The following is a 23,395-nucleotide window of genomic DNA, read 5'->3' on the forward strand; positions in this document are numbered from 1 at the left end:
CGGCCCGGCCCCGGCTCCGGCCGAGCCGCGGAGCCCCGCGCGGCCCCGGGGCGGTGCTGGCGGGGGGCGGCGGGGCGGTGCCTGCCCGGGCGGCGGGCGGGACGCGCCGAGCGGGGCCGGGCCGGCGGAGCGGGCGGCGGCGGCGGCCTGGCAGAGCGGAGAGGAGCGGAGCGGAGCGGGCTCGGCGGCGGCAGGTACGGCCCGAGCGGGGCGGCGGCGCAGACAAAGGGCGGGCGGGGGAGCGGCGGGCGGCAGCGCGGGCCGGCGCCGCCGGGCCTCGCACCGCCCCGGATCGGGGGATCGGGCCCGCCGGCTCCTCCCGTCCCCCGGGAGCGGCGGCACCCCTCGCCCGTCCCGGCGCCCTCGGGAGGAGCCCGCCCGGATGGGGAGGGGGTCCGGCGGGCAGCCCCCGCCCCGAGCCGTGCCGCGGCCCCGCCAGGCCCAGGGGGTCTCGGGGCTCGGGGGAGGCGGCGAGGCCGCGCCGTGCCCGGGGCTGCCCTGGCCCCGCCGCTCCGGCCCCGCCGAGGAGCAGCCCAGGCCGAGCGGCAGCGCTGCGACCGGCGCGGGCCTGGGGCTGCCCCGCTCCCCGGGAGTGCGAGGGGGAAACTAACATCGTGCAGGACCGGGGCACCTGGGGGAGCGCACCTTGCGCATGGCACGGCTAGCCCAGCCTGGCTGGCGTTCCTGTTCCACCCCCTCTGGAAGAGGTCCTGGCATTTTCTCCCTCACTGGTGATCTCCTGGGCCTCTCACGCATAGCTGTGTATATTATCTCCCCAAGTCTTTTGGGTTTGCCTCCACCACCGCACAGGCAGGCTTTCTCCCGCAGATAGGGGCAGCCCCTGATGCCTGGCGGCACAGAAGCCACACCAGCTTGGGCGACCTTTGGCATCACCTGGAAGATTTTGCTTCCCATCGAGGCCGGTGCTCCCTCGCAGCACTGCAGTCATATCCCAGCACCCCGACTCTCCCATCTCATGATCCCAGCTAGCTGCTGCCACAGCACACCATGGCGATGGTTGTCTTCCACTAACGGTGCTTGCAGGGCTGGGAAACCGGCGCCTTGCAGTGCCCCTTTGTCACTGGCAGCCTTGGAACAGCAGCTCTTCCTGCAGAAAAGCACCATCTTTGTTACTCACATCTCAAAAGTGGTTTTTACTGGGGCTAGGCTGGTGAAGATGGGGAGGTGAGCAGCCCTGTGGCTGCTCCTCTTGGCTGCACATGAGGACCACAGCTGAGGAAGCTGTCCTTTTCCAAATAAAACAACCAGGACAAATTCAATAGGAAATAAGTTCCTCTCTTCTGAGTGAACTTGCCGTGGGTGGAGAAGAAGGAAATTAAACAATAGAAAAAAGCGTGCGGGGCTTGATATGGCAGGAAAATTAAACCCCAATGCTATTGGCCTCTGGCAGAATGGCCGAGCATCTTCCCTTTGCTTCTGTCAGTGCTCCTTTTGGGCAAGGACAGTGAAGGCAAAGCTCGAGTTTCCCAGTGCCCCTCTGTGTCTGGGGCATCCATGTGTGGGTATGGGGAAGCCAGGACCTCCCTGTGCCACCCATCAAGGTCACCTTGCCCAGCCCTGGTACATGCCATGACACCCCATCAGCTGCAGCCCCCAAATTTGCCCCTTCCAACCTGGAGCTGCTGGCACAGGACACAAATGCTGGTGGGGAAGCTCACACACACAAAGCCCTTCCCGCTTCCTGTGCCTTTGGAAAGCTGGTGGGTCTGGTATGATTTTGTTTGGATGGGGTTGGAAAATCCATCCCACCAATATACAGACTTTTCCTGACAGGTTGTTTCGGATGTTTCCCCCCTTCCTGTGTGTCTCTGTCAGCACTGTAGAACAGAACATATTTAATACGCAGTTGGTGGTAATTTAAACTGAAGGAAGAAGACGTCTCATAAGTCAAACCCCAGGCTGGAATGAAGAGGGAATAATTAATATTTTCTTCAGTAGCATGTCATGGTGAAGTATGGCACAGCCTAGTGTGTCCCTGCTGCAGAGTGTCACCATCAGCACCTGCCCATCTCCTTCCACAGGCTTTTATAAGCAGGTTTGATTTTGGGATCTCTCTGGGTGTCAGGCTGAGGATGGAAGGCTGTGGTCCCAGGTATCCCATCTTGGCCAGCTTCTGACTGCATGCTGGATGTGGAGCTGCTCTCTTGACTCTTTGTACTCCGGGGCAGGGCCATGGAGGATTTTACTCAAAAGGTATTTTTTGTGTTATTTTGCCTTCTAGATGTATCTGTTGAGGTAAAGCTTGCCAGAATAAGATCAGGACTTAAGAGAATCAAGATACTAAGTTCTTTTGTTTTGTGTTTGCTTCATGGCCTCAGAGGACAGGGGCTTTCAGTCTGTCTCACTGATGTTTCCAACCCTCCCAACTTCAGGACCTCATGACAACCCTTGTCTTCCCTGTGTGTTTTGGCTGAGGTGGTGGCATTGCTTTGTGCCATTGTCATGTGTGTGTTGGTGGTATTGGAACTTGACACAGGGGCAGGAGAACCTGGGTGGAGAGAAAATGGGATGCTGCTTTCTTGGAGACCATCCTACAAACCTTGGGGCCTGCAGCCAGTCTGCAGGGTGCCAGTGGGAGATGATGCTGTCTGTGCCCACTCTATGCCTGTCCCCAGGTGTGGAGGAGTGGGACGTCTGGGAGAGCTGGATGAATCACACCCTTTGGACACAGAGAGTTGATGGCCCATAGCTTATGATTCATGTTGTTTTCCTGCAAAAGCCACCAACTGTGATGGCACAGCTTGCAGAAGACTGATCAATATCGAGCTGTAAATCCCACGTGTGACTGCAGCCAGCAGCCAGGGGGCTGGAATTGGGAGCACCTTGGTCCCCATGTCTTCCCCAAAACCAGCAGGACCTTGCCTGCAGCCTTTTGCTCTGGGAAGGGGACAGGATCCTGTGCACTACCTTGGGTGGCACAAGTATTCCTAAAGGGGTTTAGAAGGGTCAAGAGATCCCTAAATGGGAGGGATCCCAAGAGGAGCTGCCCTGGTATTTGTGGTGGGCATGTCTTGAATTCAGCCCTGCCACTGATCTGACCAAAGCTGTGGAAATGGAGATTATCTTGGAGAGATCAAGACTCTCTTCTAGGACCCCTGCCCTGTTGTCCTGCTTCTGCCAGGGAGCCCAAAGTATCTTGGAATTTACATTCACTGATTAAAGCAGGGAAGAAGTGTTTCCTGTCTCTGAGCTTGGGCACACTGAGGTTTGGATGTACAGTGAGGGATAACCAGCTCAGCTCTCTCTGCCACATGGGGAGATGTGTACTCAAAGCTCTGGGTATGCTTAGGAAGGATAACAGCCCTTAGGATGTTGCTGCTCCTCAGGGTAGCCTGCTGCTCTCCTGGCTCTGCTTCCCATGTCTTGGCAAAACCCAGATACCCTCTGGCTACTTGTCAGTGCCCCACCAAGTATTTCCCTTCCTTCCCTACACTGTCTGTATCTTCACAGCCTTGTACAGCCCTGCAGCCCCAAGGCTTGGAGCTTTTAAGGAAAGGAGATGCACTAAATCCTGAAATATAGCTGTGAGTGCTGTCAATGCCTGGACACGTAGCTCAGGCCGTTTTCAGTCTCCTCCATTGGCCTTGATCCATCCCTTGCTGTGCTGGTACACTGCTGGTCCCATGGATTTATGTTGGAGAGTGGGATTGAGGCCAGGAGGGAAGGAGTTGGTGCAGGTGGGGTGTGACAGGTTGGTTCCTTGAGCATTTGCTTGCCTTGGAGCCACTGCTGAGAAGGAGAGGACAGGGCTGCTGCTGGAGCAGGCAAACCAAAGCAGCATACTTCCCCTGGACATGCCATTAGGTTCCTGCAGCCTCAGACCTGGATCTGGGGATAGGGGAGGCGAGAGGCAGCTCAGGTGCCAGCTGTGTTTGTTGGGTGCATGTGTGGCCTTTGCCAGCGCTGTTCTGTGGGGTGAAAACAAAACAAATCTTGCAAGTGTGCTCCGTGCCTGTTCCTGCTGCCTGTGTTTTCCCTGGGCTGCTGAGCCTTGCAGCCTCTGGTACATTTTAAGGGTGACAAAGTTTACATGCAGAGGTAATGTCTTTTATTAGCCTAACTAATTCCTTTAGGAAAAAACAGATGTGCTCTTGGGCCTGAGAAATGCCTGCACGGCCAAAATGTGTCGCTTTTTCCAAGTGTATCCATTGGTCTAATAAAAGATCTGACCTCCAGCCTGTCCCAGCCCTGACCTTGGAGCATGCTGGCCCTGGAAGCATCCTGCCTGTGTGTCAGTGTGTGCTGCCCAGCCCTTCCCAAAGGACCTGCCACCCCGGAGCCATCGCAGGAACACACCCACGGCACGGCAGGGACTGCTCTGACTTTTAACTCAAAGCTGGCTGCCAGCACCTGGCCTGAGGGTGCTCTGGGCCCCTGGCAGTGTCTGTCCTGGCAAGTGGAGGTCAGAGGCAGCTCAGCATAGCACTGGGGCATCAGGCAGGATGGATGTGGTCTGACAGGAGCATCCCGGGGAGCTCCTGGGAGGAGGGAGCAGCTCCATCCTCACGGGGATTTCTCTGCAATGTGGGCACTGGCAGGGGGGTCAGTTGCTCTGTGTGAGCTGGTTCATGATGTGATTTTATGGTTTCTGTTTTGCAAAAGTGGTTTGGGGCTGGGTTAGTGCTCACAGGGCAGCCTGTGCTCCCCAGAACAGCTGGCAGTTCTGTGGCAGGATGGCTCTGCTTTCCTACCAACTTGGGAAGCTGTCAAGAAAAGGAAGCAGCTGGCCCATCCTGTGGGGCTCACAGTGCTGCTGTGGGAGCACAGGGAATCGCTGCTGCCTCGAGGCTCTCTGACATCCAGTGTCACCCTCACACTCCTGGCAGGAGCAGCATCTCTGCAGGGAAAGTCTGGCCAAGCCAAATGTCAGAGGCAACAAAAGGTGGCATCGAGGGGCTTTCAGTGTTTTTTTTGGGTAGGAGTCCTCGTGCCACCTGCTTGTGAGAGGGCTGGCTGCCACGCCAGTGAAATATAAAAATGCATGAGAGATTATTTCCCCCACATCCTTTTTCTTTTTAAAGTGCTCAGAATTCAGACCCTGATTATCCAGAAAGGCTCTTGGGTGCTTGGAAAGCCACAGGAACCGACACGGCACATTTCGAAGCAGGAGAACCCAATTCATTGAGTGGATTTTTTCCCCCGGTGAACCCACTTAAAATTCATGGAGAGTTTTGTCGGTAAGAACCTGTTTCAATTAACAGACAAAAGAAACTCTCCTCGTTAAGCGCCTCTTTCAATTAAGGTTTGGGAGAATTCCCCAAGCTCTGCTCCGAGGCTGTTCCCAAGGATTCAAGGACAAAAAATACCCCTGAGGAGGAGTCACCTGTGAAGGGCTTCAGCTTTTTTGGGGGGCTGCAGTGGCACAACCCAAACCATAATCTGGCTGTGGGGTGTTGGGGTGTTTTGTTGGGATGGTGTTGGGGTTTATCGGTGCTGAGGGATCAGCTGCCCAACCCCATTGTCCCTGGGGCACAGAAAAACTAATGATTGCTACTAATTGCTGCCCTAGTTTGTGGAGGAGAGTGATTTCATGTGGTTATTGGGAGATGGTGAGGTGCTCTTCTAGATCAGGATGCTGAAGACAAGGAGGGTGGGAGCCACTGGTGCCCCAGGATCAGAAATGGGGTGACCTCTGCAGGGAGTTCCTCTGTACAGCCTCACTGATGGGGCTGGGGAACACGGTGGGAGATGGAGATTAGGAGAGACAGAACCTTGGGATGTGGGGTTTGCTAGAATTAGTCTTGGAAACCCACCAGTTGGGCTTGCTAGCTGCTCTGCCATGAAAAGTTTTAATCATGGGCTTCCAGAAACCTCACCCAGTTTTTAGGGATTTAGATGATTTTTTTAGATGTATTCAGGTTTTTTCTCCCCTAGAAATTCAGCATATACATGCCACACACTGAACCTTGCTTTTTCATCCCTCTGCAGGCTGAAGGAGCTGATCTCATGATTGTGTTTTTTAAGAAAACCTGAGAAAAACATTTCTTTTATATTTTGCAGGGAAACTGAAGTGCTAGCAGGGCTTTCTGTGTGAAAAAATGCCTCTTCCAGAGCTGGATACTTTGACTAAAAATAACTTTTTAAAAGTGAAAATTCTTAACCACTTTTAATGGGTTCATTTCTCATACTGGTTTATTTCCCCCAGGAGCAGGGAGGTGGTGGGCAGGCAGAGCCAGAGGTTTATTTCCAGAGGGGAATGGGGTGTCAAGGGAAAACTTGGTTCAGCAATCCAGGTGAATGCTCCAACTGCTCATTTCTGGCCAGGCTCTATAAATCAGATCTTAACAAAAAAGACCTGAGAGAAAGGGAGGATTTTCCTGCTGAAGTCCTCCTGGGGTGGAAATTCTCCAGACCTTATAAATCATGGATGACTTTTCCTGATACTGCCTTGTGTTTGGTCATATCCAGCCTGTGCATGAAGGGTAGAAGCCGAGCCAGGTGGGTTTGCAGTGGGGGCAGCCACCAGTGGCTGCCAGTCACTGCCTGTCTCAAGGTCAGCTGCTGGGGCTGCCAGTGTCCATTTTTAACTTGGCACCTCTTGGGCTCTGGCAGAAGGCTGGTGTCCTCAGGAAAGGAGCATGGGGATTGCCCTTCTCCCAGAGCAGGGTGTTTTTCTCCCTGGTAGGTTATAACTGCTATTTGCAAAGCACTTAAGCAGCCTGTGTAATCTACAACTAAGATGCTCCTTATCTGGCATTACAAAACCTCTGGCAAGTGGGTGACTGGGACAAGCTCCTTTCTGCTCCTCTGTGTCCTTCTCTGTTTTCCCCTCTCTGTCTGTTCTACATCTCTCTCCCCTGCCCAGGCACCCAGGCTTTGCAATTTGGCAAGAGGCAGATGGATGTCTCTACAGCTCATCTCTCTGTCCAGGTCTCTTGGGCCCATCCTAAAGGCTCACCCAGGCTGTCAGGACATGGGGATCACCAGGAGAAATTCTTGGTTTTGCAGTGGCTGAAGTTTTTGTGCTGGGTTTCTCTTCTGGGCTGCTATGGCTTCTTCTCCTGTGGCACAGGGCTCGTGCCCCAGCTCCAGGAGCATCCTGATGGGATCATCACACCACCATGCACCACAGTAAAGGAGATTGTGCCTTCTCTTGGTCAGTGGGTCCAGCTGTGGCTGGGGAGGGAGGAAATGGGGACAGGGACAGGCAGTGGTCCTTCACACCCTGAGATAGCTCTTTTCCCTTGCCAGTGCTTCCAACTGTCTGCAGATATTTCCAGTCATAGCTGGGATCACTGTCATTTTGAGCTGATAAAGGCAGTGGTGCAGAGGTGGGTGTTTAAAGGCCATTTTTTCATGCCAGTTACTTTTTTATTTTCAAAGCAACCTCCCCTGTCTTGAGCTTGCAGTTGTCTTTTGAATAATGTGATGGCATTAATCTCCTCTCTAAGGACGTGCTTAGCTCAGTGGTTTTAGATCTGTAGCCCTCTAAATATTACCAGTGAGTGAAGGGGATTCCCTCTAGGGGGAACTTAAACCTATTAATAATAATTTAGCTGCCTTTTGTGCATCTTTTACAGGTAGTGATTCCCAGGGCTGCAGGGGCACCTCTTGGTGATCACTGGGGATGCTGGTGAGGGTGGGAGAGACAGAAGGTGGGGTTGGATGAGCACTGCCTGCCAGCTGGGGGCCTGAGTCCCAGCCTGGCCAAATTTAAACCTTCCAGTAGCCTTTTTCTTTCAAGTGGGAGATGCAGCAGATGTGTAGGTGGAGCTGATCCAACCACATTCCCTGCAGTGGTCGGAGAGGGGAAGGGAAGTGTTGGAGCGAGCAGGAGTGATTGCAAATTGCTGAGCTGTGCAATGCAATTTAGCATCCTGCCTCTAAATCCTCCTCCATCCATGCTTAACCCTCAGGGCTGGCTTACATGGAGAAGTGAGGCTGGCATGGTGGTGGTGAGGTGATTGCCCAGCAGTGGTGGGTCTCTCCCTGCAGTGATGAGGAGTGAGAAGCAGGAGTGCCCACCCAAAGGGCACCAGCAGGAGAGGAGCAGGGTGACCCGTCTGGCTATGATGTTTAGGATGTGGCTTCATCTCTGTGAGTTGGATGTTGGAGGTTTGGGAGCTACTGGAATTGGGGACTAAGGTTCTTGCACAAAATCTTGGAGTGTCTTCTGCATGACAGTGGATGCCTGCTCCTCCCCTTCCACACTTTCCAAAGTGGTGCAAGGGAAATGTGTGAGCATTTTCTTGCTCTGTCACACCCGTGGTTTTGAGCTCACCTGTCATCTCTGGGCCATGGGCTTGGGACAGTTGATTTATCCAACAGATGTGACTTTTGACTGCCTGATCCTAACTGCTTGCACCTGCAGCCAGATATATTCCACCCCCCAATAAATCAAACCCTGCTGTGGTTGTCTTCTGGGATCACTGACCCTTCCCTCTCCTCTGGATCTGTTTGTACTTCCTTGCATATATTTTATCCTTCCATTGCATCCCTGCAAAATCTCACTGGTATTTAAAGGAAGAGTGCTGTAAGCCACTAATGGAGATGGTTTCATTCCCTCTCATCTCATCCTGTGCCTTTCTGGGGTGTAGTGGTTCCCCAGGCAGTATTAAGTAACTCTGGGCAGGGGGAAACCAAGATCCCCAAACTGTACCGGGGGTGGGTTTTGAAAAGCTTTTTAAACATTTTTCCCTTCCTCCTGCAGCTCTCTTAGATTTGAAGCACTGATAGTGAAGGGCTTCCCTGTCCCCTGGTTGCACTCCCTGCCCATCCTGGGGTCGGATCTGGCTCTGCAGGGTGCTCTGGGCTCCCAGCCACGCTGGGAAGCTGCTTGGATGCTGATTGTGTTTGTCAGGGCAGCCAGATTAAGAGCACAGTGGCTAAGCCTCCTCACTGAGCCTCCTCTCCAGTGGAGTCTGTGCCAGGGCATTGCTCAGAAACCCATGAGAAACGAGCATTTTCCAGGGCTCTTTCTCCCAAGGTCCTTGAGTGTGTGGCTGAGCACCCACCTGATGATGGGAGCCTGCCAGCGCTGATTTTGGGAGCCTGAGGTCTGTGTATGGGACTCAGGCTGACATTTTCACTGGTGCCTTTTAAATAACCACTGTGGTTTTAAAAGGCACCTAAGCAGCATCTAAAAATCAGGTTAAAAGGAAGTTTGACCCCAGCTGTCACCTTGCCAGGTCCTGTGGTTTTTAAATTTTACCATCTTGTTTCCGTTTTTGTTGTAGAAAAGCTGTTGGTCTCAAGGACTTGTTTTGTGCTTTTGGGTATAAACCTGCTTCCTTCTCTGGCAATGAGCTGTCAGTTCTTCCACCACTACCAGAGCTGTGCAGGGGTTTGCTGGGCAGGATGCAGCCAGCACCCACTTGCACGGGGAAAGCCGTGGGCAGGAGCATCCCCACCCTGCAGCATCGCCCCAAAGCCCTTGGCATCCTCCCCATGCAGGGTTTGCTCTGGCAGTGAACTGGCAGAGCAGGATTCCTGCCTGCTTCCTGCCACACTGGCAGGTGTTTGGGGCAGGATGCTGCCAGTCCCTGTCCCAGCTCACACCTGGCTGCTCTGGGGGTTCCCTGATGGGCAGGCTTTGGCATGGCAGCCTGGGGAGACTCAGCCGGCGTCTGGCCAAAGATGTTGTCTCCAAAGCCTGGTCATTAAGTACCAGTAATTAAAAGCTCTTGGGAGGGAATGGACTAATGAAGTGCCCTTGGAAATGGCAGGTGATGTAGGTGCAGAGCCCTCTTCCCTGTTTCATGGAGGGTGGTGGAGGGACACACAGTCCTGTCCATCAGCTGCTGGCTCCAGCAATTGACGCTGCTGCCATTTGCCTGCCTGTCACTGTAGGAATGCAGCTGCCAGCACCCACTGTTCCTGGCAGATAAAGGACATGGAGAGGGAGTGGGGTGGCACAGCCAGGGTTCTGGATAATGCATCCCCAGCTCCCTGCATCCCTAGACAGGGAGATGCAGGGAAACCTGCCTCTGCACAAGCACGTCCCTAAAATCAACAGACCTGGAGAAGTGCCCTGTCCCAAATCCCCAGTGGGGCTGTTGTCTCAGGAATGCTGGAGAGGCAGGAGTGAGGTGGAACAGGCAGGACACACCTCAGGGGAGAAAGTGCATCTCTCTTGGTTATCCCTGGAGATAATTCATGTACACAAAGATAAATTACAAATCAATAAACCCAGGTGTTCCCCTGTGCCCAGCACAGCCAGCAAGGGGAGGTTGCTGGTTTGTCGTGGAGATGGTGAAGGAGGAGACAGTGATGGAGGCTGGAGGGAGACTGGCTGCCAGCAGCACCTATGGGGGCCTGGCTGAAGCAGTGCCATGTTGGCAGGGTTGGGAAGTACTGCCTGGAGCAGGAGTTGCTCCTGGGAAGGGCAGGGATGACAGGATTACCCTGCCAAGCCCCAGCCTGTAATCCACAGTGCCGCTCACCCAGCCACGTTTAATCCTGTTAGCAGGATGGCTGGTGTCAGCAGGGAGGGTGCTCAGCCACGGTGCTGGCAGGGCACAGGGAGCTCTCCCTGGAAGGAGCAGGGACTCCTGTCCTTGTCCCCAACACTGGTACTGCGTTTGGAAACTGTGCTGTGAGTCACTTTTGTTCCTTAAACACATTGGCCTCATCAGTCTGTCCCCCAGTTGGCTTCACCTTCTGGCAAGCAGTGCTCATTGTTTTCCTTTTCTTTTTTCAAATGAGCCTTTCACAGGGAAGACAAAAATATTCCCAAGGTCCCTTTGGCTCCACATGGACATTCCCACATGCCCATCTCAGTGACCTTGGCTGGCAGCTCCTGGCTTGGCCTTGAGCCCCAGCTGGTGGGCTGGGCTCCCCATGTCCCCTCCCGTGTCCCTCCCTGCCAGCCGAGCTGGGCCATGGGGGGCTCACACCACCCCCATTCTCTGCAGCTCCTGCTGGGCACAGGGAGGAACCAGGCTGCTTCTCCAGCTGCTTGAGGTACCAGCGATGCACAGGGGGGTGGGGGCTCCCATCCATAGCACCTGGTGATGCACCTGCACTCCAGGTGCACCACAGCCAGGATCCCATGGCACGGCTGCATCCCTGGCACTGTCAGGAGCTCATGGCATTCTTGTGGCAAGCCCTGGCACGCCAGTGAGCTCGTGAGGACTCTGCTGGGGCAGTCACACTGGCAGAGGAAACAGCAGCATTGTCCTTGGCCTCTTATCCCACCTCTCTGTCTCAGGGTGCCGTGTGGAGCCGGGGAAGCAGGGATCCACCATGCCCACATTGCCACCACGACCCGTGCCAAGGCCACCAGCCACCCCCTCGCCCTGCTGAGGCCATGGAGCTGCTGCAGATGCTGCTGCCATCACCACAGGAATTTTGGCTCGGCAAGGGGACTCTTGGTGCCTCTGCCATGGTGACATGAAGCAGACAGCGAGGGACGCCCGACTGCTGGAGGGGAGAGAGCCTGCACAGGCGGCCTGCTAGTATTTTAATTTATTAGTAGTTTTCAATTTGATTTTAACCTAATTTTTTGTTGGTTGCTTGCTTGCTTCTTCCCCTCCCCGGGGCTCGTGAGGGGAGGGGGCGGGCAGGGGAGAGGGACCCCACCTCGCCCAGCGGATGCAAGGATGACTGTGCTGGCCAGGGCCCGGCGGGGTATCTGGCAGCTCTCTCCACAGGTGGTGCTGCTCCTGCTCTTTGCCTTCTGCCTGCTCAGTGTTTTCGTCTCTGCTTATTATTTATATGGGTGGAAAAGGGGCTTGGAGCCCTCTGGGGACGTGGCGGGGCCGGACTGCGACGAGCCCAAGGTCGCCCCTTCCCGCTTGCTGCCACTGAAGACCCTCAAGGTGGCTGACTCCTCCCGCACAGACCCCTTGGTGCTGGTCTTCGTGGAGAGCCTCTACTCCCAGCTGGGCCAGGAGATTGTGGCCATTTTGGAGTCGAGTCGCTTCAAATACAGGACAGAGATTGCCCCAGGGAAAGGGGACATGCCCACGCTGACCGACAAGGACCGGGGTCGCTTTGCACTCATCATCTACGAGAACATCCTCAAGTATGTCAACCTGGATGCTTGGAACCGGGAGCTGCTGGACAAGTACTGTGTGGAGTATGGCGTGGGCATCATCGGCTTCTTCAAGGTAAGGGGGGCAAAACAAGATCCCAAGGCCAGGACAGATGTGAGCCCTGGTGTCCTGCTGCCCCATAGGGACTTTGCTCTCACCATACTTCTGCAAGCAGCATGAGTTGGTGTGGGGCACAGACTTCTCGCATAGGTCACCATCTTAGCTCTCTCCCTTTGGAAGGGCTGTGTGGCCTTTGGAAATTTTGAGGGGAAAAAACACTTCTGGGATCAGTTCAGTTGCTTTTAGCACTTGTTTTCCAGCAGTCATCCTTGCTGGTGTTTGCTAAAAGCATGAACAGGAATATTTTGCTTAGCAGCCCTTCTGCCCAGGACTCCGAGCCTTGGGGCACTTTGCACATAAGACATGAGCAGGACTGAGTGTGTGAGGGGGATGAGGGCACCCTATGCTCCAGAGAGGAAGGGGGTAACCTAGATCTCTGTCTTGATCTCTAGGGGTAATGAGCTGCTGCCTCTGTTGCCCTGGCTGTTGGTGTTCCTTGTGAGCCCCTGCCAGTGTCCCATCTCCTGCAGCTCCCATTTTCCCATGCAGGCCAACGAGAACAGCCTGCTGAGTGCCCAGCTGAAGGGCTTCCCACTCTTCCTGCACTCCAACCTGGCACTGAAGGACTGCAGCATCAACCCCAAGTCACCCCTGCTGTACATCACACGCCCCAGCGAGGTGGAGAAGGGTGTGCTCCCCGGGGAGGACTGGACTGTCTTCCAGTCCAACCACTCCACCTACGAGCCCGTTCTCCTGGCCAAGACCAAGTCAGCCGAGTCCATCCCGCACATGAGCGTGGACGCTGCTCTGCACACCACTGTGATGCAGGACCTGGGCCTCCACGATGGCATTCAGAGGGTGCTTTTCGGCAACAACCTCAACTTCTGGCTGCACAAGTTGGTCTTTGTGGACTCTGTCTCCTTCCTGACGGGCAAGAGGTTGTCACTGCCCCTTGACCGCTACATCCTGGTGGACATTGATGACATCTTTGTGGGCAAGGAGGGCACACGCATGAAGGTGGAAGATGTCAAGGTGTGTCTGTGCTCTCCTGGCTGGGTGGGCAGGGCTGGACGCTTGTGCTTGCTCAGGGATGCTCCAGAGACAAACTTTCCTGCCCCTCTGAGAGCCTCTCTGTGAAGCACTCAGGGACGTTGGTGCTGGCCCTGATGTGGCAGCTATCCATGAGGACACCTTCTTTCTCTCCCCTTCTCCCAGGCACTGTTTGACACACAGAACGAGCTGCGCACCCACATCCCGAACTTCACCTTCAACCTGGGATACTCAGGGAAATTCTTCCACACAGGTGAGGAGTACAAGGGCACTGCTTCTCCTGTGGGTGCTGTTCAGCTTGTACTGGGGCACCAGTTGGTGCTCAAAGAGGTGGCAGGAGAGTCCTCAGGCATCCCACCCTATTCTTCCATCACCTAGCCACCAAGAGGGGCTGCCCCTCCCTCTGCCCCAGCTGCTCACACAGCTCTCCATGCTCAGTGGTGACAGCAAGTGTCATGCCACAGGTACTGATGCTGAGGACGAAGGCGATGACCTGCTGCTGTCCTACGTGAAGGAGTTCTGGTGGTTCCCCCACATGTGGAGCCACATGCAGCCTCACCTCTTCCACAACCAGTCAGTTCTTGCAGAACAGATGACCTTAAACAAGAAATTCGCTATTGTGAGTAGGATGCTGCTATTGGGGTTGCTTGTGGTGAGGGGAGGATGGTAGAAGAGGAACAAAGGAGATTCCCCAGGGAATGGCCCCTGCATGCTGGAGCAGAGGCACCTGGTGACGCTAAGTCATGTCCCCCATGTTGCAGCTCTGTGGGTAAATCCATTTATACTCTAGTACCTAGAGCTAAAGAATTTATCTGCAACGGCCAACTTGTTGCTGTGGCAGTGAGCTGCCCCAGTGGCCATTCAAGGGGAGACACTGTCTGTGCCCAGCAGCCGTGCCCACCTGGTCTGGCACCATGGGGATGCAGAGGTGCAGCCCAGGGGGATGCTGAGCCTGGCACTGTGTGAATCTCTGCTGGGTGATGGTGTGGGATCCTGGAGCCATGGCTGTGCCTGGAGGCCCTGGCTGATGGAAACTCCCTCTACAGGCTGAAATGTCAGGGACATGTTTGGCTGTAAAGGCAGGCTTTGACCTTCAGCTTGGTCCAGTTCATGCTGTCTTGAATCCAAACTGGTAAAGCCACACCTATTAATAATTGGATCCTATGGCCTAAGAGGGGATCTTCAACCTAACTTTTATTATCTGATAATTGCAGGTGCTTAATTAGAGAGAGACCATACCTTTCACACTTAGGATGGGCAGTATCCAGCTCAAAATCTCTAGGCTGTTTTGTATCTACTGATATAAACCAATCTACAATCCTATATATGTGTATCTCCTCATTCTTCACACAACAGCTTGGCTGTGGCTGTTCTGTGGGTGACAGCAGGAGACAGGGATGAGAATTGTCTGAATGAAGCAGAGGAGTTGATGTCCACCCAGCATGGCTGCTCCTGGGCTCCCTTTTGTGGAGACAGCCAGGCTTAGGAGGGGATGCAGAGGCACAGCCTTGGCCTGCTTGCTCTCCAGAGGCACAACTAGACAGTTTGTAGCTGGGAGTGGAGAGGGATTGGTTTGTGATTTTGGGGTCTCCACAGTCACCCATTCCACACTCTCTTCTCTGCAGGAGCATGGCATCCCCACTGACATGGGCTACGCTGTGGCCCCCCACCACTCGGGCGTGTACCCTGTCCACGTGCAGCTGTACGAGGCGTGGAAGCAGGTTTGGTCCATCAGGGTGACGAGCACCGAGGAGTATCCGCACCTCAAACCCGCGCGCTACCGCCGCGGCTTCATCCACAACGGCATCATGGTGTGTGCTGGCCTCTGTGTCTGCTGCTTCTCTTCTCCTGCCTCCCCACCAAAACCAGAGCCTGGGGAGCTCCAGTTTGAGGGGCTTGTTCCCCCTTGCTCGTCCTACATGGGTGTAGCTTGTGTGAGGACAGTTTTTGGCTTTTCCATCTGTCCACATCCTTCCCTTCTGTGTGTGGATTCAAGTCAAGGGTGGTGAACACAGTGGAATTGGCCGTTGCCTCTGAGGGGTTGAGGTCAGGTTCTTCCTTTTTGTTGGGAAAGGAAGGAGACCCAGCTCTCAAAGCCTGGAGGAGGCCATGTGGCCATTTCACTGTCCTGGCTCTTCCACCTGTTCCATCCGTATCTTTTTTCCTGCCCCAGGTACTCCCCCGACAAACCTGTGGCCTGTTCACACACACCATTTTCTACAATGAATACCCTGGTGGCTCCAATGAGCTGGACAAAATCATCAATGGGGGTGAACTGTTCCTGACTGTCCTCCTGAACCCTGTAAGTGCTGCCCAGGGACACACAGACAGGTGTCTTGCAAACCTATCCTGGCACTGCTGTGGGAGATGTCCCCAGTGTCCTCAGCTGGAGTGGGGCCATTTGTGGGATGGCAGCTGGGTGAGGCTCCACTAACCCCTGCTCTGTCCTCTTGGCTTCAGATCAGCATCTTCATGACCCATCTGTCCAACTACGGCAACGACCGCCTGGGCTTGTACACCTTCAAGCACCTGGTCCGCTTCCTCAACTCCTGGACCAACTTGAAGCTGCAGACATTGCCCCCTGTGCAGCTGGCACAGAAATACTTCCAGATCTTCTCTGAGGAGAAGGACCCACTGTGGCAGGTATTCCTGTGCCTATAATAGGGAGAGTGAGCCTGTTTATTGTGCTGAGAGAGGGTAGTGGGGTATAGCTGGCCCTGCTTTGAGCCTCAGGTAGCTTCCAGCCTGGATTCCCTTTGATTCCCTGGGTAAGCAATGGCCTTTCACCTCTCACTGGTTCTGCAGGCAGTGCCAGAAAGGAGTTTGTCCTGTAGACCTGGAGATAAGCCTGGTCTTTGTCCTGGCTGCTGAGCAGGGTGGCCTCCCTGTGTGTCTGCTCAGGCTGGAGGGGCTGAGCAGTGGTGTGGGTCCCATCCAGGCTGTTCTGTCTCTGATCCTCCACTCTGTGTTTCAGGATCCCTGTGAAGACAAACGTCACAAGGACATTTGGTCCAAAGAAAAGACCTGTGATCGATTCCCAAAGCTTCTCATCATCGGTCCTCAAAAAACAGGTGCTTCCCTTCACATTCAGTGCTGTGAGCATGCTGGGAGGCTTGACAGGACCCCCACACTCCCAAAGAGCCTCTGTCAGCCCTCCTGACCTGAAGCAGAGCTTGGAGGGAAGTTTGGCCTGTGTCAACTCCCTCTTTCTGTCTGTTCAAAGGAACGACTGCCCTTTATCTCTTTCTGGGGATGCACCCGGACCTGAGTAGCAACTACCCCAGCTCAGAGACCTTTGAGGAGATACAGTTCTTCAATGGACACAACTATCACAAGGGCATCGACTGGTGAGTCTGTGCATTGTGGGGACTGTCCCCAGAACTTTGGGAAGGGGAGCAGTGGTGCTGTGGGGTTTCCCTTCTGAGTATCTGAGATGTCACTTGGAGGGCAGTTCTGGGGCCATCTTGTGGTGCCTGTCTGCCATTTCACACTGTGCCTTCCCCAGGTACATGGAATTCTTCCCCATCCCCTCCAACACCACCTCTGACTTCTACTTTGAGAAAAGTGCCAACTACTTTGACTCTGAAGTGGCTCCCCGGCGAGCTGCAGCCCTGCTGTCCAAGGCCAAAATCATCACCATCCTCATCAACCCTGCAGATCGAGCCTACTCCTGGTATCAGGTGAGCCTCTCCCTGGATTGGGCAGTCCTGTGGGACGGTGGGCAAGAGCCTTGGTTTGGGATGTGGGGCTGCAGATGCTATGCATGTTGGCTGAACTTGGTGCACGAGGACACATCGTGGTGGCCTGGGAGCCGCTGCACCTCGTGGTCAGCCCAGGATTTGGGGGACAAACCTGCCTTGCTCCTGTCTGCCAGCACCAGCGAGCTCACGATGACCTGGTTGCCCTGAAGTACACCTTCCACGAGGTGATCACGGCCGGGCCCGAGGCCGCCCCGAAGCTGCGCGCGCTGCAGAGCCGCTGCCTGGTGCCCGGCTGGTACGCCACCCACATCGAGCGCTGGCTCAGCAGCTACCACGCCAACCAGGTAGGGAGGCAGCACCCCTGTCCTGCAGTGAGACACCTGGGGAGAGCTCTCACCCGAGCAGGGACGTGGGGGAAAGAGATCTTGGATCCAAGGTCTGCTGTGGAGATGTTCCTGTGGGAGCTGTTTTTCTTACACCCTACGAACCACGGGGAGAGGAGTAAAAGTACTTGGAGAAGGGGTAGAGGGGAGTTGCTATGCAAGAAGGAAACCCACACAAAGATGTCCTTTCGTGGGTTGTCACAGCAGGTTTGAAAGGGAGTGGGTGCAGAAGGACGTGGGTGGCTGTGTAGGGTCACCCAGCACCACCCTCACTCTTGGCCACCGAGCCCTGGGGCTGCCCTGTCTGGTGTCACCACAGCATCGAACAGGACAAAAATAGCAGGTGAAGCTGCCCATAGTTCAAGCTGTCTGCAGGGAAAATGGGAACTGGATGCCAGCCCTGCTTTGACCACACAGTGCAGCACTGCTGGAGAGTATGGGATCAATCCCTGAATGATTTTTCCACTGTTGATTAACCTTATAAAGTCTTAGGAGTTGCCTGCTGCTAGTGTAATTGCTGTGTTGCAATCCCAGCTGCCTATGAGTTGGGTAGCCCTGTGCAGAATCTCTGATGTTGTCCTGGGTGGGTCCTGGCCCTAGCTTTAGTTGCATTTCATTTTCCAGGTAAGGGAGCACCAGGGCACACTGGTGTTTAGCAGGTTCCTTTGTGCAGGCTGGTGGCAGATTTGGCTCCGAGATGACCAAAGGTGTGGTAAAGGTGTCCTCTTGCCTCAGGAGAGCAGGGCTGGGAGGCAATGGCACCTCACCACTCTGCCTTGCTCCCTGCAGATCCTGGTGCTGGATGGCAAGCTGCTCCGAACAGAACCCGCCAAAGTGATGGAGACAGTCCAGAAATTCCTCGGCGTGACCAACTTCATCGATTATCACAAGACCCTGGCGTGAGTCCTTCCCCCAGCTTCTCCTTCCTTCACCCTGCTGTTGCTCCCATGCAGTGTGTTGCCCTGGGGACACCCAGCAGTGTCCCAGAGCAGCCCCCAGGCCTGGGCCTCTCCACAGAGCTGCTGTTGATTTTGATAAGGCTGAGCTTTTTGCCTGAGACTTATCCGTACACTACAGTGAAGTCACTCCAGGCAACCCAAGAGCAGCCCTGGTTTCCTGGAACAGAATTCAGAAGTGCATTTGTGGCACAGATGATGGTATTGAGCCCTGGCTCTCCATCTCCTCATAAATGCTTGAGAGCAGCTGCTGGCTATGTGGCACCTCTGCAGGTGTCACATTGCTCTTAGCCTTCCATTAAACTCCACTGTGGGAAGCTTCCAGAGTTCCTAGAGAAATAATCTATCTCTGCCAGGACTTGCCTATGTATGTGTCCACCCAGGTGCTGTGGGGCACTTGAGGGCATCCAGGGAAAAAAGTGCCTCAGAAAATGGTAATTAAACCCAGATAGACTCCATGCTCCCTCAACAGGGCAATGAATGAGGCTTGGTGGACTGCTTATTGCACAGCTGCAGGGGGAATCTGTTGTACCAGGGGGTTGATGACAAGATGTTAGCTGGGTTTCAGAGATGGAGAAGTGCCCTGTGCCAGGCTGGACAGCAGTGGGACTTGCTGGACAGGATGTCCATGGAAGGTGTGAGGGAGGTAAGAGGGCTGAGGCAGAGCTCTGACTTCACAGGTTTGATCCAAAGAAAGGATTCTGGTGTCAGCTTTTGGATGGAGGGAAAACAAAATGCTTGGGAAAGAGCAAAGGAAGGAAGTACCCTGAGATGGATTCAGATGTGAGTATGCAGAAATTCTCCTGGGCTGGTCCTGAGCAGGGCTGTGCTGGGGTGGTGGGCTCCAGGCTGGTCCCCTGATGCTCCTCTTTGCTCTCCCATTGCAGTCACGCTCCTTCCTGCGGGACTATTACAGGGACCATAACATAGAGCTCTCCAAGCTCCTGTACAAAATGGGGCAGACCTTGCCCACCTGGCTGCGGGAGGAGCTGCAGAGCACCAGGTAGCTGCTGCTGCCACCCCCAGCAATACCTGAGCGGGGCTGCCCCTGTGCCAGCAGGACCTTCTCAGCAATACCTGGCCTTGGAGGGGACCCCAGGAACGCACAGCATCACTGGAGGCTTGGAGGGGACCCTCAGGAGCGTATGGCTGCACAAGAGGCTTAGAGAGGACCCCCAGGAGCACAGGGCTCCACTGGAGGCTGTCTGAGCAGTGATCCAACTCTGCAATGCCTGTGCTCCCAACTCTCTACCTGCCCCACACCTGTATCTCTTTCATTTTATTTTTTCTTTTTAATTCCTCATCCCTTCCCACCCTGCTCTGGCATGGGGAAGTGGCACAAATTCCCCCTTTCTCTGCTCAAAATGGGTTCCAACTGCCTTGGGCCCGAGGGCAACACCCGAGCTGTCCCTCACTTCCTGGTTTGAGGGCACAGGAGCTGTTCTGGATGCACTGGTGGTGGCTTTGCTGAGCTAGAGCAAAGGGATGGAGCTAGTGGAGACCCAAAGCACAGAGGAACCCAGACCCACTCCTGCTGTCAGCCCCATGGCAGGAAACAGGAGAATTTGCTGGATTCCTCCAGCACCTACCTGGAAAAGCTGAGAACAAGATGGTTCTTTCTTTCAGAGACTGGGGCACAATTTCTTTTGTCATCTCTGTCATCATTTTCAAGCTCCTCAACCTCTGGCTCTCCCTCCATGGGAAGTGTGGTGGGAATGTGGCCTGGCAGGAGAAGGGGCTGGCATGCTGGTCTGGGCATACTGGTCCCCCAAGCCCATCCTGCAATCTTGTACACATGTGGTGTTTCCTGTGGTAAAGCCAAGTGGTGCCCAGCACACCCTGGCATGGAGGAGAGCTCGGGGACTGAGCAGACATTGGGATAATGGCAATCAGAAGAATGCTGAGAACTTCAAACCTCTTGAATATTAAAAACGAAAGTATTTTAATAGTGCTGGGTTTTACGGGGGTGGGGGGGAGGTGTTCATTTGGTTCCCATTTTGCAGGGAGGTGTTTTTTCTTCAGTGCCAGAATTTGTACCTACACCCAGAGGGTTTTATGTGGTCTCTGGTTGTTCGATGTGACATGGACAAAGGTCAGTGGGGAAGTAGGACAGTTTCCCAGTGGGAGACACATCTTTATACTGGTGCTGCAGTAGGAGCTGCAGCCCCTCCCACGCCCTGGGGTTTGTTGGCAGAGCAGACTGAGCCATCATGGGTTTACCAGGATAAGGGCCCACATTTCCCCTTGGATGGAGCAGCATGTGTGATGGCAGTGGTTCTGTGGGGGGGTGCAATGCCCAGGATGCTGCCAGAGTGGGGCAGGGCAGTGGGGTGAGCGTGTTTCACTCCCTACATGCCCACCTGGATGTTTCACAGGAGCCCCTGCAGCCACACGAGGGCCGTGGGGGCTGTGCTGGGAGAGGCTCCCAAGCACTGCTATAAGGTCCTGGTGAACCAACTGCTAAATAAATGGGGGGCTCTGGTTTTACTTGCTGGTTGTTGCCTGTGTCTCTCCTCGCTGGCATGATCCAGTCCTTCCCCTGAGGGTCCTGGCTGCCTTTGGGCCCATCTTTGGGGGAATGTAGGAATTGGGTGTGTAGGAGCAGCTCTCCGTGCACGAGATGGCAGCAGCTCCCTAGTGCTGGATCCATCCACGCTGCACAGCGCCCGCAGCCTCTTCTTCCTGGGACAGCATCCAGCACTGCCTGCATTAGCACCGGGGAGGGATTGGGGGGGCTGGGGGCTCCCTGCTTCCCTTCTCCCCCTGCCCCATTTTCCAGAGCCTGCCTGCCCCAGCCTGCCTGCCCGTCTGCTGCCTCCCCACCGCCTTCCGCTGCAGGAAACCAAGACGGAGCCTAATTAATCCCAGACGGGTTTGTTTGAACCTGTCGGAGTGACAAACGATGTGTGGTGCTGCAGGAGCCGCTGGATGGAGAGAGGGGCTGCAGGGGGAGATCTGGGGGGAATGATGGAGCTGCTTGGCCAGAAGAGGAGGCTGCTAACTCCCAGCTGTGCTGAAGCATGTCCAGGCCATGCACCCAACATGGACCCTTTGTGTCCCCAAGCCCAGGAAGAAGCAGTGTGGGGCTGGCCTCCAGCCCCAGGTGATGTGCAAGGAAACCTCAATCTTAGCCCTGGGCTGCCCCAGGTGGGCCCAGCTGGTGTGCAGCTTAGTTCTGAATTAATTGCTTGTTAGTTAACAGGGTCATAAGCACAGCTCAGCCCCATGCCATGGCCGTGGGGTGCCCAGGAGGATAAGAAGGTCTCTGCCCTCCCACAGCCTCCCTTTGTGAGGGAGGATCTGTTCTCCTTGCTTGTTACTCACCTTGGCACCAGTGCTGTTTTCTGGCTTCTGCCAAAAATGTGCAAAGTTGGCAAAATCCTTTCTGGGCTGGGCAAGGGCCAGGAGCTGGGCAGCTGCAGCCAGCAGGGCCCCAGGAGCAGCAGGACCCCAAAGCATCCCTTCTTGGGGCTCAAACCCTCGCTGCCCCTGGACTGCAGGGGTTGTTGGGGCTGTCCTTGCTGCAGCCTTGTCCTGCAGCCTCCTGCCAGAGACCCCAAGGCAGCCCCTGCCTAACTCTGAGCTCCCATGAGCTGCATGGGGCAGTGGGTAGGAGTCAGCTGCTCCCTGAAGTTCCCAGAGAGGCAGCAGAGGATGCTCCAAGTCCTTGGCACCCCAGGCTGCAGGCAGGACCACAGTGGCCATGGTGAGGGCTGGATTTCCAGCCCACAAACCACTGTGGGGTTGGGTCCATCCCTGATGGCTGCTTTCTGCACCTTGGTTCATCCTGTAGCATGCCCTGACATGTCCTGTATCCTCATCCTGACACATCCCTCCTCCATGCCACAACGTGTCCTGTATCCTTCTGGCTGTTGGGGATGTGCCAGTGAATCCCTGCTGGGAATATCTGCAAGAGGGGTATGGAGGTCAGCTGTGCCTGGGCTGCTCTTCACATGGAGTCAGGCAGTGCTGGTTATGCCACAGCCCATGCAGCTGCCAGGAGGGATGTAGGGAAGGAATGATGCTGGCAGGAGGGTGCAGGGCTCACCTGGCTGGGCACAGGGCTGGAGGCTGCTGGCTGCAGGCAGTGGGGTAACTCAGGGAAGTGCCACGGAATGCAGGCACTGAATAGAGGGGGCTGTGCTCCCCTAACCCTTCCCTTGTCCCCAGCACAGCTGTACAGGCCAGGTCTGGATCTTCCCCCAAGATGCCTCTCTTGATTTGACACCCCCCCAGCCCAGGGCAGGAGGAGGTTTTGCTAGGAAATGAGGTGGCATGTTCAATGAGGGTGCAGGTACACCCCAGGCAGCTCCTCTGCCCTGCTGCCAGCAGTGACTTGGCTCCATGTGATTGTTGGGATGCAAACCCCTGCAGAGGGATATTGTGCCTTCCATCATCTGGTGAGCAGAGTGGGTGGGGGGACAAGGGATGACTTAGAAGTCATCTCCTGTGTTGGCTCCCCGAAGCAGATGGAGGTGGGGGTGCTCAGCAGTTTATGGGTGGGATGGGTTCCTCCTCCAAGCACTCTGTGCTGTCCCCAGCCTTCACAGCCTGCTGAGCCTCGACATTTAAATCAAGCTTTACAATGAGAATCAACAGAAATCAGAACTATTTCAATCAAAAAATGTCAATGCCAGGGATTTAGGTTGAAGGAATCTCACTCCTCCATCTCTGTAATCACCTCCCATCTCTGCTCCTCCAAAGATGCACATGAAAGGGCCAGAGCCCAGCCAGCACTGATGTGTCCAAGACCTTGGCTCTGAAATCCATGGAAGAGTCAGGACACCCCATGGGAACTGTTCTGTCACAGAGAGAAGCAGGCTGTGTTTGCACCCTACAAAAAACAGAAATCCCTCACCATGGAGGAGCCCTCTGCTCTCCTGTGAAAGGTATCCCCAGCCCTGGTGAGAGTAAAAGCAGATTTTGCAAGTATTTCATACTGTGGTAGGACTGTGAAATGGCTTCATCATTCTCCACCAAGGGGGGACCTCCCAGGGGATTTTGTCATGGACAGGGAGGTGACAGAGGTGCTGCTGGTGAGGCTCTGGCTGCAGTCATGCTCCTGCTGGGATGATGGGACCCTCATGGAAGGTCAGATTTGGGGCAGTTGAAAGCCTGTTGGCCCCAGTGGTGTCACACAGTGCTGTGTGCTGGGAGGGGCCCCGCTGGAGAGCTGTGTCCCTTTGTACCCCCCACAGCTGCTGGGATGTGACCTTGGCTCTGCAGCCCTGACACTGCTGCATCTTTGC

At 55.0% G+C, this 23,395-nt stretch overlaps 1 protein-coding gene across 1 annotated transcript; it reads left to right on the top strand.

Moving 5' to 3' along the window:
• The first annotated feature begins 79 nt into the window (after positions 1-79).
• NDST1 (N-deacetylase and N-sulfotransferase 1) lies at positions 80-20,094 on the top strand. The gene is made up of 15 exons (XM_079319640.1): positions 80-194; positions 11,171-12,071; positions 12,606-13,088; positions 13,272-13,359; positions 13,571-13,725; positions 14,732-14,917; positions 15,280-15,408; positions 15,567-15,749; positions 16,081-16,177; positions 16,330-16,453; positions 16,612-16,786; positions 16,981-17,151; positions 17,980-18,089; positions 18,827-18,929; positions 19,034-20,094. Exons 2-15 carry the CDS (start codon positions 11,562-11,564, stop codon positions 19,151-19,153), a joined length of 2,634 nt encoding a protein of 877 aa, XP_079175766.1. The 5' UTR covers positions 80-194; positions 11,171-11,561; the 3' UTR covers positions 19,154-20,094.
• The last annotated feature ends 3,301 nt before the right edge of the window (positions 20,095-23,395 follow it).

The sequence above is a fragment of the Erithacus rubecula genome, assembly GCF_903797595.1.
Source record: "Erithacus rubecula genome assembly, chromosome: 16".
In the NCBI taxonomy this organism is placed as follows: domain Eukaryota; kingdom Metazoa; phylum Chordata; class Aves; order Passeriformes; family Muscicapidae; genus Erithacus; species Erithacus rubecula.